Source organism: Zonotrichia leucophrys, chromosome 5 (assembly GCF_028769735.1).
Source record: "Zonotrichia leucophrys gambelii isolate GWCS_2022_RI chromosome 5, RI_Zleu_2.0, whole genome shotgun sequence".
NCBI classification, from domain to species: domain Eukaryota; kingdom Metazoa; phylum Chordata; class Aves; order Passeriformes; family Passerellidae; genus Zonotrichia; species Zonotrichia leucophrys.
Genome location: NC_088175.1, coordinates 17,454,344 through 17,469,952, shown reverse-complemented (window position 1 = coordinate 17,469,952; position 15,609 = coordinate 17,454,344). Strand labels below are relative to the sequence as shown.

The 15,609-nt window shown below is 41.4% G+C and overlaps 1 protein-coding gene across 6 annotated transcripts in view; it reads left to right on the top strand.

The window, feature by feature from the left end:
* Window positions 1-15,609, top strand: part of ESRRB (estrogen related receptor beta) — a 158,765-nt gene that overhangs the window by 77,031 nt on the left and 66,125 nt on the right. The window contains exon 1 of one of the 6 annotated variants that reach the window (XM_064714448.1): window positions 2,192-2,440. The exons of 4 other annotated variants lie outside the window; for them this stretch is intronic. In XM_064714448.1, the coding sequence (XP_064570518.1) occupies window positions 2,391-2,440 (50 nt within the window). In that variant the 5' untranslated portion in view covers window positions 2,192-2,390. Of the gene's footprint in view, window positions 1-2,191; window positions 2,441-15,609 lie in introns of those variants that run through there. One more of the 6 variants, XM_064714447.1, reaches the window with a different exon arrangement.

The window sequence follows — 15,609 nt, the reverse complement described above, 5'->3', positions numbered from 1 at the left end:
TTTCTGTTGGAAACACAAAGGTGCTGGTTTTGTCCTTGCCTCTACTTGGTCAGGTGTTCTCCGAGGTGGTTAGTGAGATTCCTTACAACCTTGGGCCCTACTAATGCTAATGCCTTATTAAAGCTTGTCTCTTGTCTCTGCAACACTTAAAGCATCTTAGAGTTTCTGCTGTGATGATATATCACTGAAGTGTACAAAAGTCTAGGTCTATATGTTTCATTTGTATTTATTCTGGTTGAGGAATAATGTATAATCTGAATTGTGCCACCTGCAACATTCAGGTAATCTGATTCTGCTGTACTTTAAAACAAGATACGTCCTCTCTCTGTCTCCATTTATTAAACTAACCCGTTTTCTGTGCTGTCTTCATGTGTACCTTTTACCATAAAAGACCTCTGTCTTGACATCCTTTAAAGGTAGGTGACCAGAATCACCTAACTTGTCCTCACACGGCCTGGGGACAAGTTAGGGCACACCATTATTTTATATGCATTTAAGATCTCTGGTAGAGGAGATAGTTACACTGGCTTTGAATTTGCACATCCCTCTTTTCCAAATATTCTCAAGTTTTTACAAATACTGATTGTATGAAAAGTTGTAGCCTCATTTATCCTGTGTTTATTGCTTAGAGCTGAGCCACATTGCATTTTCTTTTATTCTTATTATTTTTATTTTATTCTGTATTACCTGCATCATCCAAAAAGCTGTAGTCTGCCCTTCGCTTCTCCTGGTGTTGTACATCTTTGCCTCAAATTAGATTCTGGGTTTTATATTTAAAAGTACCCTCCTGATTTCTACTTTAAAAAAAAAAAATTGTTTGCCTGGTATACGAGCATGAAGCTTTTATCCAGGTATAGTTGTATGTATTTTTTGTTTTAGAAAGGCCTCTGGTTTTTGCCTGCCTCTTAAGGATATTTTTATATATTTGAGCAGCAAACATCTAAACATGAACTAGAAGCATAGGAGATCTACAAGTGAGGTTTGTGAGTGCAGTTTGAATGGTAGGGAGTAGGTAGCAAGGGGCAAACAGAACCTTTAGTGCAGCTCCGTGTGAGTCAGGCATTCAGGGCAGGACTGCGTGTGGCAGGCACATGCCAGAGAGGTTCCCGTGCTTTGTGGAGAGAGACCTTCAGAGAGGTGTTGGTGTGGTGCTGTAAATATGCAGTGCAGTTGTGTGAGTGTGAAAATGTGTCTAGAACTGTGAAAGGACACAGACTCTGTCAGTAGTACAGTAGCAGTCAGTACATATGCAGAGCTTTGAAAAGGTGTCCTTCGTGAAATTAGTTGTATGTGCCAGTTTTGATGTTTGTGAAGACTTCTGAGGGTTTGTAGCTATGTTTTCTGTGCCTGGGAATGTGTGCTATTATCCTGAATGCATGATTCTAATCTCACATGCCACGACTTATTCCAGTGCGGTTTCATAAACTGCACTAAGTGACATCTGAATTACACTGCTTTGAAACGGGATTCGGGAACTCTTCTGCACACGTTTGTGGCAATGGATATCGGTATGGGAAAAGAGATGGTTCCGAGTGCAGCGCGTCGCGGGTCTGCATGTGCGCTAAGTGTTTGTGGAGCCGTGTGTTCGCATGGAACAGCGCCCGGGACACGCGTGTTCCAGCGGCACGCTGGTGCCCTGTGCGCAGCATGGGGGTGCTGTGCGGGGACACAGCCGCCCGCCGGCACGCCCGTGTCCGCAGCCACGAGGCACCTTTAGCTCAAGTTTTGCATATCCCTAAACTCTGCAGCCGCTGCCCGCAGACACGGACCGCCGGGCGAGCGGGAAGGGCCGCGTGCGCTGCCGCTGCCACCGCTCCCGCGGCGGGACCGAGCCGGAGCCGCTATCCCGTGTCACCAGGGGCAGCCCGGCTGCCGGCCCGCACTGCGCCCCGCGGCGCCCCGGCTCCTGCGGCCCCGGAGCGGGGCTCCCCTCCTCGTCCCGGCGGAGCGCAGGGTGCCGGGCCGGGGCGGCGCGGTGCCGGCAGCCGCGCTGCGGTGCCGGGTCCGGTGGCCCCCCCGGCCGTGCCTCCCCCAGCCGCCGTCCAAGCCCAGCCCCTGCGCGGGAGCCAATAGCCGCCCTGCCGTCTCCATCCGTCTCCCGGCGTTAAAGCTACAGCGGGGCTCTGGGCGGCGAAATCCCCCGTGGCCGTGTCCTGCGCGCCGCCCGCCTCCCGCCGCCGTCAGTGTGTCCGCACGCGGGTGCGGGAGCGGAGCGGAGCGGCGCTGCCTCCCGCCGCCCCTGCCCCGCCGCCGGGCTCGGGCCGGCTCCTCTTCCCGGCGCTCCCCACCTTCCCAGCCCGCCGCAGTTTAGTTGTTATCTTGTGTTTTTTCTTTCTTTCTTCTTTTTTTTTTTTTTTTCTCCTCCAACTGGGAATGCTGAAACTGGACTGATGGACATTTCCGAGCTGTGCATCTCCGACCCGCTCGGCTACCACAACCAGTGAGTGTGCCGTGCCGGGGCCGGGCGGGTCGGGGGCGGGCTGGGGCCGGCGCTGCGTCCCGCTGCGGGTGGGATGGGGCAGCGACCCCGCAGTCCCACTGCCTCCGTGCCGCAGAGCCGCCGCCGCCCGCCGCCGCGGGGCACGGCTGGGCCGGGGGGCTCGGAGCGGCCGGCCGCGGGCAGGACAGGGCAGGACAGGGCAGGGCGCGCCTCCGCGCCGGCAGGTGCGGAAGAGTCCGCGGAAGAGCACTTGGGGGTGTAGGCGTGCTGGTGTGTTTCTTTCTTGCCGTGTAACTTCTCCCTCTAATGCTTCATCTCCTAGGAACAGGCAGCTAACAGTGAGCACTGACAGTCCTTTCTGCGCAGTGTTACTTTCCGTCTGCGCTAGGATTTTTATTAGATGAATTACTAGGTGCCTATAAAGAGATGTGCATATAAAATTATACGAACCTGATCCACTAAAGCACCGTCTTTTATTTTAAAAGTCTGTTTTTCATCTGAAATGCACTATGGAAATTCAGTTTCCCACAGACTACTGTTTTGGATAGCCTGCCCGGGAAAAGAGTGAAGTGAGTTGGAGGGCTGGCAAAAAGACATCCCAAGCTGGGACTGGTGGCTGATACCTTAGCACCTGCTACTGCTCTTTGTATTCCGAAGTGGGCTGTGCCTGGTAATGCTGTGTTTAAAATTACTTTAGCGTGTTAAGTTTGGTTTGATCCTGTTGGGGAAGTTAGGAAACAAGGCAAAACCTTTTCAGCGTTTACATCCAGCTGACTGGAACAATTAATTTTAAATGCATTTCTCTGATAAATCCCACCCTGAGCAGAGTCCTCTTTTGTGTGTTTGCATGTTAATCCGTGTGTCACCTATGCAGGTTTTGTGTCAGCAAAGGTGGGAATTAAGTAATTTTGCCTATTTCATTGCTTTTGTCATAAGAATACATTGTATTTAGTACAATTAAAATAATTAAAGTCAAACAAATCATCCACAAATACCCCTCTTTCCTCATTTCAGCTTTTATTTGTCTTTCTGTACTTTGTTTTCTGATATTCCATCTGTCTTTACACTCATTTCTCTTTCCTTTAATCCCCAGCTTCTAGCAGTTTCATTAAAATGAGACTTCGTATTGTTAATAGAAATTAATAATCTAACCCATGTGGTTTTCTTTTCCCCATTGGTGCTACACTTGTGGCTGCTCCACTTTGAATTAAAAATAAACAAACAGTTTCTTAAGGGAAATGTATTCTGTATGATGCTGGGAATCTTAATATTAAGGCAAAAATAGAAGATGTATTTACCTTCATAAAAAAAAAGAAAATAACAAAATGCCACAATGAAAACCTAGATCTTCATCACTTACTATGTTGTCTCTTAACTTTTTCTTTTTATTTTTTTGTACTTTTGGAATTGAGAAAAAGGAACTCAAACAACATGAAAATAGTAAGAAGTAATCTGCATGTTGTATTGCTGTTCACCCTTTTTACTTTTTCATGGGCTTTCTGTCAGCTCTCAAAAATGTCAAGTGCACCTTACCCATATGCACAACTCCTTGGCTGCTGAGTGGACAGATGAAGGTGGCCCTGGGGGAAGTGCCACTGAGCCCCTATGGCTTTACAGCATACAGAGAGTGCTGCTTTTTGAGATGAGAAACTGTTGGAGAGCTCTTTGTTTTAAGAGGTGCTTGGTTCTGTGTGCCAGCTGACCCTCTCTTTAACATTGTTGAGGTTTGGTAAAATAGAGAAATATAATTTAAAATATTTCAACCTCAATTTTTTCAATGTTTTTAATTTAAAGGAGTATGACAGTGCAGGAAAGTGTGAAAAAAGTTACTGAGAGAAGTAAGATATGAGCAGCTTTAAAAATACAGTATATATAAAGGTATATGTGCAGTGTGTCTAGTACTGATTTGATTTACATTCTGGTTTTATTAAGGCTAGATTTCACATTATATTCCTGTAGCTGAGGATGAGTTGGCCCGTCTATATCTGTTTAATCATCTTTTTCTCCCACTGTAACACAGCTGCCCTGTGAACATACAAAGTAAATACAGGTGTTGTATTTGTGCCTGTATCCCTAACTAGCGATGTGAGCCTATTATTCATACTGTGCTGATTTATTCTTTTGACTGCTAGCTATTGAAGTTATTTTAAATTATTTTCTTCCTTTTTTTTTAATACCACTTGTAATTCTGTTGATGGCAATTTTTGTCACATTAAATCTTAAATTAGGAGCTTATTTAAATATATTGCAAACTGCTTCTTCTTTAGTTACTTGTTAAGCTATAGGAAAAAATATGAGGAAGGCTAAAATGCTGGGAGAGAAGTGGATGTTGTCACTCAATATATGATCCATACATTTCCCTGGAAACTGTGTTTCACCTCATAATTATTGAAACAGAGAGCGAAGGAGCAACGCAAAGGAGAGGAGAGGTGACTCCTTTCACCTTGGAGTTTGATGAGATCTTAATTTTTGTAACAGGCAGACTCAAAAGGAGTCTGAACAAAACCTAAGCAAAGGAATTCCTTTCCTTTAATTCGTTCTTCAGGTTTTGTATTTATCTTGCTCAAGCAGTGAAAATTCCTTTTCCATTGCCTGTGTATGCTGACCTAAGCGATTGCACCAGGAACCTGTGGAAGTTCTGGTTAGCAGGTGTGTGGTTTCTCTCAGTGCAGAATCTTTCAGGAGGAGTAAGAAAATGCTTCTTCCTAATTTTGATCCTCTGTGCATGTACTCTAAGGCCATGTTTGTTTTATTTTCTTACGCAGAAGTCCACTCTTTAGCAACCGCTTCCTACATTTTGGTGCTGACCTCTGGGAAAATTGTTCCCGGGGTAGATGATGCAGGTCCAAGAAAGAAGCTTTTGTATGAATTGTAATTTGTTTAAAGCATTTTAAAATTGGGGAATTAACAAAGGCAGTGATTTGTACCTGCAGTTTGTCTCTCAGGTGAGGGCATATGGTGAGAATACATTAGTTAAACTGTACTGACAGCGCCTGTCTGCGATACGGCGGGAAGGGAATGCGTGTGCAGACACCACTAATGTACACACTGCCACATGAAATATGTCATTATAGTCACACTCAAACACATGTGTGCATCTGTAAATATTTGTGTGTTGGTATACACACATGCATATATATGGTCATGTGGAGTACTGGTGTTGTATATCCCTCGTGCAAACCCAAGGTTGTTTAAGTAGAGAGTAGAATACGGCATTTTTACTTTCCCGAATTAACTTCGAAATCTCAGAGAATTTTGTTTTCTGCCTCTTTATAGTTGCCACTAGAAATGTTGACAGGACTACAAAATTGCCATTTCTGTTTCTTATTAATATTCTACATGGCAGACAGAAAGTGACCAAGGAGCCATTATGAAGGTAAAATAAATATTACTGGCAAATGACAGCATCCTGCCAGATGCTATGTCTCTTACACTGTTTCTTCTGAGGTAAAAGAAAGACACGTGAGTCACTGATGTAATAAAAATAAAAATTATTTTATGAAGAGTAGGAAAAAGTTGAAAGGAATAAATTACATATTTGATAGAGAGGTGAAATGGTATAATGTTGGAATTTTAAGGCAATGAAGGAGCAAATTCCAGACCCTGCAGCAGTGAACAAAGTTGCTGTCACTGACCCTAATGCATAGACTGAAGTAATGTGACTTGATTTCAGAGGTTACTGGAAATCTCTATATTCTGTGAATGGGAAGAAACCTCAGTCAGAGAATCTGAATGCAACTGTCTGCTCTGAATATGCCTCAGAGGCTGGAATTGGAAGTAGTTGTTAATTGGAGAAAATAAGATGGAGTTGTTTGTTTCGTTGACAGAATAAAATGAGAAACCTTTATAAGGAATTGGGGTAGTTACTGGATTTCTGACAGGGTTCCCATCATAAAATGGGGTCTCAGTACACTAAGCTTAGTGAATGGAGGGCTGATGAGGAAATCAGTATCTTTAGAGTATTTGTATTAACTTTTCCCTCCTCTTCTAATTCCACTTGTAAAAGTAAACATGATCTAATCATTATCAATTATTGAGAAATATGGAAAGATCAATATATTTAAAAAATAGGATTTTTTCATTGTATTGATTTGAAGTAATCAATAAATATTGCATTTAGCCTGAGAGGGGAAAGACTTTGGAGAGATTGCATCAGAGAAAGTTGCTGTGATAGAGGTTTCATATCCCGTTTTCTTCCTCTCCAAGAGAATGTTGCTCTACTCTCTGTGCCCTTTCCGCTGTTATTTTCCAGCCCTGTTTCTGCACTGTCACTACTGCTCTGAATTTCATGTTGTTTGAAAATACCTGTATTCTTCAAATTATTTCAGTTCAATAAGAAGTTTTGTGCATTGTGTCAGCGGGTCTCTTTACAAAATTTTCTATAGCTTGAAGGATTCAAATTCTCTTAAGGAACAGAAACAGGGAGAAGGTAACAAGGTTTAAACCTGAGTGTAGATGAAATTTATAGGTTCTGTCAGGAGCAAGGTAGAATTTCTCCACAGAGTGTGAAGTGTCTAAGAGAGATTTAATTAAGGAAAGAAATAGTAAAAGTAGAAAAATATGGTGAGAAATCTGGGATAACAAAGCCAACATCCTTTCCCCATCTTCTTCTTCTTCTAACTTGTGCTCCTTGGTTTAAGAGTTGGGGGTCATAGAGATGCACATCAGCAATTCCAGTGTAGACTGCAGAGATGAGGAGATTCTTCTCAGTCAGACCTGTTCTTTATTCTGTGGAGCTATTGGCAGTAACATTACAGCCAGGGAGCACGACAGAATTTTTAGTCTGCGCAGTGTGATCAAGTAAATATAGCATCTGCCCCGAACCCAGCAGTGAGCGTCTTAGGTAATGTCGCTGTAGGAACTGGGGGGAAAAAGGGGGAAAGATCAGAGTTTCTGTGACAAACTATGAATCAGAATGGTTGTTTGTTTAGTGAAGGAACTTAATAAAGAAGGTATTAGCAGCAGATAGTTATGGTGACCTTGCCTTAAAACAAAGGAAACACTTGGTTTCTTTCTGTCTTTGCAGTATTAGCTGCATTTGAGTTTTGAATGTAGTAATTTCTACGTAGCTTGCCATGTGTAAAGTGCTTTCTGCATGTCATTGGGAAAATTTAGTATTACTTCTTAGTAATAGCTACTGACTTGGCAAGTTTTACTTCTTAGAAATTAAATTGTAATAACTTACTCTTTGCATTTGTTTCCATCCTTGTTATGCTGCCTCTCTCTAAAGCCTTGCCCTGCCTCTTCAGAGCACTAGAGATGCCCACAAAAAAATGATGTTTGCATCTGGAGCACAGTGCACTTTGATTCTTCCAGTGCTTGAGAGTCTGGCTGCTGGCAATGACTGTCCGTGAGGAGAAACATGTCTGCTCAAGGTGGAACACACTGTATAATAATATATTTGTCATGTTTGTAATTGCAAATGTAATTAGCAAACAAGCTCTGGGGGATTGAGGACTTGAAACTTTCACGGCACATCATTTGACCCTATCTTGACTGGACTGGAGCTTACATGTCACTGTTAACCCTTGCTGTTCTTGCACAGAAATGCTCAGTCAAATGTGACTGCTGCTAAGTTCCCTGTCTTCTCCCTCTCCCTGGCCCCCACCTCATTCCCTCCCTCACCTCCTCCGTTTTTTTTTGGCTATGAGCAGCATTTTACCTGTATTTGCTTATACCTTCTTTTATTGTGATAGCAAGCACTTATGTTCCTTCTGTGACACATGCACTAATATTTCCTTTCCTAGCACTTCTGACACAGCCTGGAAAGCATTCTGCAATGCCCTTTGTGAAGAGCACTGTGTACCAGTAAGTGCTTTTGCATACTGAGCTGTTCAGTGCATTCCTATCACCACAGGCAACGTTACTACTCAGTGCCCCTTGCACTTCGCAGAGACAACTTGCGAAAAGCAGGTGGCAAGCTGTTATCACACAACCTGCGATGGCTCTCTGTCCCTGCTGAGCTGGAATTTTCTTGCACTCCCTTTCTGAATGGGGGAGGAATAAATATCTAGCAAATCCTATTCGCTTTATGGAATCCTGGCAAATCTCAGCCTAGTCACCCTTAGGATGACTTTTTTGTCCTACAAAAGATATCCCTGGTCCATATGGATTTAGTGAACAGCACAGAATCAGTTCATAAAGTCACTAACTTACATGTGCATAGGAAGCAAAAAGGAGCTGCTTCACTTTTTCGTATTAATAGTCTATTTTTTCTGTTTTGTTTTCAAGATAAGACTTAAATGACAATAAAATTTGTGACAGCATTGCTCTTGTTTTGGACGGAGTTCTATTTATTCTTGCATTTTTGTGTACATAAAAGGAAATCGAATAAATGTAGAGAGGGGTGGCTGTTTTTATGCAATTTTTGTAATGACAGTAAGGGCATGTCCAAATATTGCATCTATTGAAGGCTTGGAAGGTAAAGAAAACCTGTTCTAACTTCTTCTTGGCAGGATAAGAGCATTTGATGAACACCCCATCTTTCTGTCCAAATTTTCCTTTTCCATTCCTGGAAATTGTCTGTGCTTTAACATGTACTGTAAGAGTCATATATTTTCCTTAAAGTAGCGTAGCCTGTAATGTGGGTGATGGAAGTGGGACCTCCAGCTTAGAGTATCCTGCATAACAGGAGAAAATTTCTTATAGCACCTTTTGTTTTGAATTGATTGTCTGTGTTTTACTGCAGATCTTTTTACAAGAAGTTTTTTTCTTGCTGTATGTCTGCTGGTCTGAAAGGCTGTTCGTGCGTATGGCATATTAAGAAGTGTTGTTTTCTAGGTTTTTTCCCCCTTTTTCTCATGTCACTTTAAAGTTCCCTTTTGTAATAATGGCCCTCAATCTCTGGTGATGGAGCCGTCACTGGGAACAATGCTGGTGAGTGTATTGTCTCGCTGTCCTTTCACTCAAGACAAAGGTCAAAAGAACAGCTTAAAAAAACGTTCAATTCTCCAATTATGACTTTGCATAGGAAGATAATTTTAAGATTGTATATGCGCTTGGGTGAAAATAAAACAGAAATACAATTTTCCGTCAGTTTCCGCAAGTACTTTTTTTCATGTACTGACATGAATAATTGCAAACCAAATTTCTCAGTGAGATTTACATCATTTTACGTATTAAAAAATTGAAGAGCTGAAGGACACTAAAGAATTATTCTTCAACAGAATTTTTTTTTTTCCAAAGACTTCTGTGTTGTTTTTGGTTTTGTTCAGGTCACACTGACAAGTTTCTCTTTATCAAACATATTTGTTTTATGATTTAAGAAATTACACTTACATAGCTGAATTTTTCACATATGTGACAATATAGCCGTGAAGAACATAGGATGTTACTGATTTTGGGGATTTGGTGTAAAATTTATTTTTACTGCACGTAACCAGAATTAACGGATACACATTTTCAATGTGTACATTTTTTTACATGCTTCGCTTATAACTTTTAAAACCATTTATAATTAACACATTAATTTTAAGGACTTGCTGTTGTTTTATTTTTCTTTGTTTCACAACTGTGTATGGCATGTGATTACCATTTAGTTTTAACAGTTCGGAAAGTGCTGTAGAGGGAGAGCGATTTAATTCTTTAGAAAACATAAATTCAGTACGGCTTCAGTTCTTTTCCAAACATACATGATGTTACTTCTATTTTTATCTTTAAGAGTTTAATTCCATTTCTTCATAGTTTTTGTATTTCTGTTGATGAGGGCTTTTGTTGGTTTTTTTTGATAGTTTTTGTAGGCTAAGGGGGTAAAGGTACAGTGAGACACTGAAAAAATTCGGAAAGCACCGGTGCCTATTGCTTGACACTCTGTAGTAGGTAATATTTGTTATCAGATTCATCAGTAGTGCAGAGGTATCTGGCTGGATGAGGGCTCTCCTCACCGGTGTTACGCAGCGACTTTGAGCAATGATGTGCAGCCTAACCAGGCACTGCGACAGGGAGGAGGCCACAGCTGTCTGCTACAATCGAAACTCTCCTTCAAAGCCACGCAAATCCCCACACAGGAACTTGCATTTTTTGTGCTTGGGCATTGTGAAGGATGATGACTTCACCTTCTGTGGGTTTTCTTTGCCTTAATAGGTTGTAGCAGATATGACTTTATGAAAATGATGTTTAAGTGTACGATGCATTCATAGGTATTATTTTCCATCCATGATGCCAGATGCATCTCCTTTGAAATAATTGATACAAGTTGTGTAGGGGCACCAAGCCCACCGTGGAGGACTAGAATGTGCCAGAGTAGGACAAAAAAGAGTTTTCTTGCCTGCAGAGATCTGTGAGTGCATGGATGGATGTCTGTCGGGGTGTGCGTACACACTTAATTTTATGTAATTGTGCACATGCTATAATTTAACAGAACACACATATGTATAAACGATATAATTTTATATATAATCAAGTGCATTTTTTACTTATCCATCCAACGTCTTTTTGGATGCATACACAAGACTTTCTGCATGTGGTTACGTATTTCTGCACGTATTAATGTACAAATGTATAGAAAGAAATAAGGGTAGGTCTGTCTGTCTTCATCACAAGATTGTTCCCAATCTTTAGCAATTCAAGCTTGTAAATCTGTTCATGGCCTTACATAGAAGGTGTTTTGTAAATGTAAAATGCTGTACAAATATACCATACAAAACATTTGCACTGAAAAAAATTGGGTGTTTCTCTGGGAATATATATTATTATGGATCATATAGGATTAGGTGCTATTAAATAACTGCAGTTAGATCTCCTGTTTATAAATTAATGAACTGGTGTTTTTTAAAGAGGAACAGAGATTTTCTTTAAATGGAGTATCACAGAGTAATGTGAAAAACAGTATGCAGAACAGACATCCAACTATAACATTGTCAAGATAAAGATGGGCTCGAATGCCATAGCCATAAAAGTCGGCAATTTGGAATTTCTTTTATCTGTTTATTTATTTTTTGATGGCTTTGGAAATTTTCTTTTTCTTTTTTTTAATGAGATCTTGGTTTAGTAAGCCACAAAATACAGTGTGCTTCCCCTTATGGAGTAACTTAAAATTTGATTATGAAATATTTTGGGATTTTGTTTTAATTTCATCACCTACAGTGTATCTGACAATTGTCTTTTTATTCATTTTTAAAGTATTTTTATTTTCCTATAGAGCAGTTTCTTTTTTCTTAGCAATTACAGTTAGGGGACTGTCATTACAGAGCAACTATAAGCCCTAATCACTGCCCATGATCATTACTTCTCTAATAATATGGACTGTCTCTGTTGAAATTTCCCTTCTTGATTTCCTAGTCTAACATGGACTAGTTTCTTAAAATACTAACAAATTTAATTCCATGGCCTTTTTAAAACAACATTATTATGAAACAAAAACAAAAGCTCTCACAGCACAGTGATGTGCTCTCTATATATGTTTCAATGTGCTAATTTTCCCTAGAATTTTCCCTTGGGTGTTTAGGGAAAAACAGATTCAGCCCTCTGAATTGTTCATTGAAAGAAGAAAAAATACCTGCTTTTGGCTGGTTTACTTTCTTAACATACTGTTACTTTGCTTCGTCTCTGCGAAATGTTATAGATTCAATTCCCCTGCTGGACCAAGAGTTAAAAATTCATTCACGAATAATAAAAGCCAATCAGTCTTGTTGAGTTTAAGAAGGATTAGAATAAAGGTTTTTGTACAGAAGCAGTTATATATCTTGGTTGTGATATTGTTGGACTGATACATGCTGTACTAGGTCCCACTGGTTATCTGGTAAAGGTAGCTGATTTGCAAACAGGATTGTTATCCTGATGACTAACGAGTCTAATGCTGGATGGGTTAAAAGAGAATGGGCAGCTGGTGTCTGTTATAAGTTCTTGACTCCCTCTTAGAAGACAATTTATTGATTCAGATGGATAGACTGGAAAGGGACCAGGTAAATATAGACTACGAAGAAATGGTTCCCACTATCATACTGTAGCTGGAATTTTCAATCCGAGTGATCTGACTCGGGCACTGAATTCCACTGAGTGTCAGTGTGCCTGTGGTGAGGAGCTGTCCATAATTGTTGAGAGACCTGCACAAATATCAGGCTACCCTGTGTTCAAAGCGTGTCACTGATACAAGGTGGGCACAGAAAAGCTCACAAATCCCTTGAGATAGAAGAAGGATTTGCACACAAAATTTTGTGAGGCAAAACCCCCTCTCCCTGCACAGATCTGCTGTGTAACACTGGAGAGGGGAGAAGGAAGTAGGAGACATGGCTCTGGAGGAAGGAGGGCATCCAAAGTGACAGAGAACTCAGTTTTTGGTTTTTTTTTTTAAGGATTCATTGCTAAAGGTAGAGTTTAAGGGAAAGATGGTGGATGAAGATGGCTTGTTTTATGAACACTGCTTGAGCCTGACGTGAAATGTAAGAAGGCAGCTGCAAGCCCTTCAGGTCAGTTAGGCTGAAGTCTGGGGAAGAAAAAAAGAGGATGTGGCTGCCGTGGGCAAGACAAGAATGGATACTTCTTTTCAAATATCTGCTCCATAAGAGCTTCTTAGGACTACAGGCCCTTGTTAAGAAAAGCATCTTGAGCGATAAATTGTTCTTTTGTGTGGGGAGTTCACTGTCACATGTGAGAGCCACAGCATCTCTGTCTTTCAGCTGTGTTGTGGGAAAACTTGTAAATGGAGGATCTTTGTGAGGTTAAAGACAGTGATATTCAGCCTGCAGGCCACTGGCTGTTACATTTGGGTGGAAATAAAGGCAGCATAGAGAGGTGTCCATTTTTTGAAAGGAGAACAATTTTGCTTCCTTCAGTGCAGGACTGGCCGGTGTCCTTGCCTCCAAGTGCCCATTGCCGTAGCGCAGGTAGGCGCTGGAAGAGCTCTGCAGCCATCTGCAGGGCTCCGCTGACAGTGCGCCGGGCTGCGCGGGGGCTGGCCTGCAGAGCAGCCCGTGCACCTTTGTTTCCACTGGCCAGATCCTTGAAAATGGTCAAATTACTCTGTCCTCCTCTGAAAGTATGTGCAGGTTTCTCCTGGGCATCTTGGCTCTCAGTATTGCATTGAGAGAGCATTTCCATGTTCATGGACCTGATGGAGTCTTCAGGGAGATTCTCTGTCATCCGTGCTGTGCACTCCCTTTAGCATATTACAGGTGTAAGTTTGGATGCCTGAAGGGCGATTCCACAGTCTATGAAAATCTCATGGTAAGGAAGCTTGATGGGGAAAGAGAAACTTTAGTGTTTTGCATATGAGTTTCATGTATTATTTGAGAAATACATTAATCTTCATGACTGCATAATTTATGTACATTTTTTCCAAAGTGGATCTAACTCTTGCTTTCACACAGAACCACAGAACTGCTGAGGTTGGAACGGACCTTTGGAGGTCATCTGGTCCAACCTTGTGCTCAAGCAGGACCATCTAAGGCTGGCTGCTCAGAACCAGGTCCACACTGCTCTTGAACATCTCCAAGACAGGGGACACCACAACCTCTCTGAGCAAACTGTGCAAGTGCCTGGTCACCCATAGCAGTCACAAAGTGTTGGCTTATGTTCAGAAAGACCCTACTCCGTTCATGGCCTCATGTGTCCTTTGAGGGTTTTTATCTCCTACTTGAGTTTGCCCAGTCATTTTATGGTGTCTTAAAACTCTTTCTAGTTTGTCAGTCACTGCCTAATAAAGTGGCACACAGAAATTTTAGATCCTTTTAGGCTAAATGTGTCTGGAAGAGAAGTATCCTCTACCTGGTTCCGTGGGAATAAAACTGTCATTGAGATCATTGAGACCTTAATTGTTGGGCTCTGGCAACCTGAGCTAAAAATAACAAGTATGTTGTCTTAAAATTACAATTGGTTCACCAAAAGCATCTATTATGTCTCATGAAGATATACAGGAATTTCTCATCTCTTTTAGAATATAGCTTATCCACATCACAATATGAATATATAGAGGTATTTGTTTTAGATATCCTCTATTTTTTTTACTCAGTAGCTGGTTTATCATCTTATTTATCAGCTACCCAGTCTTGTCTTAACAGAGTAAATGAATAGCAGTGAGCAGCAATTAAATGCAGATTTAACCAGGAGCAGTGCATTCATTTGGCAGTTCCCATTACTGTGACTGCTGTTCTCAATCCTCAGTGCCTCTGGTTTCTTCTGGAAGAATGCCATCCAAGTGGTAGCTTTTGTACATCACCAATGTGAGAGTTAGTACATGAATGTAGTCCACTGTTCATAATGTGGGCTACTGAACCAGGGAAAAAACCTTGAATAGCCATCGAGAAAAATCTTGGAGGAGGATGCCATATTAAAATGACTTGTACCATGATAGAAAACCTTCTGCCTGTAATAATGTAGTCAGTACTTGCAGCCTTCTAGAAGTGACTACTGTGCTAACAGGTTCTCTTGCACTCACAGCAATAGGTAATTTATATCAGGTTACTTCATCTTCTGAGAGCAGCTAACAACCATGAAATGCTGTCACTGCTGTTGAACAAAGAGGCTGGTGTTGAAAATTTATATGGGAAACTAGATAAGCAGAAACCACAAGATGAAGAAGCCATCTACAACCTTTGAGCATGCCTGGGGACTTTCTTTTTATAACTGTCTTCCAAGGTACTTTGAATATGAATCTGTTGTCATTTTGGTACTGTAAATGACAAGGAACTCTAAAATCAGATTGGTTACACCAGTGTAAAATTGGTACAAGATTAATATTGGGCCATTCAGTTCAACATAACAATAGAAGAAGAAATATGCAGAAGCCATATAAAAAATCATATTGAAGTGAGGGGGCAGGAATCAACTAAAGTTTTGTATGGCAGTGGCAGAAACAAGCAATTTTCTTTCCATAAAACTCTGCCAGGTGTTATTAGTGCCTTAGATCACTGGCTGATTCTTTCAGAGTTCAGGTTTCATGCTTCTAATGCATGAAATGATTCTTTCACCCCTTTGGGAATAATTTGGAGTATGTTGGAGAAGGCAGCATAGTGGTGATTGGGGAGCAGCTTGATGCATTGCTAAAATGCGCAGAGGACAAAGTGCCAAATGAGGTGTGAGAGCAGGTGAAGTGTGAACTCGCTGAAGTTGCAAAGAATATTATCCAGATAAAAACACACCAGAGGTGAGTAAAGCAGGACTCCAAAGAAGCATTCCAGCATGTGGAGAATTCCAGTGATCTCCAGAGGAGAATGCCCTTTGCCAGATTTATG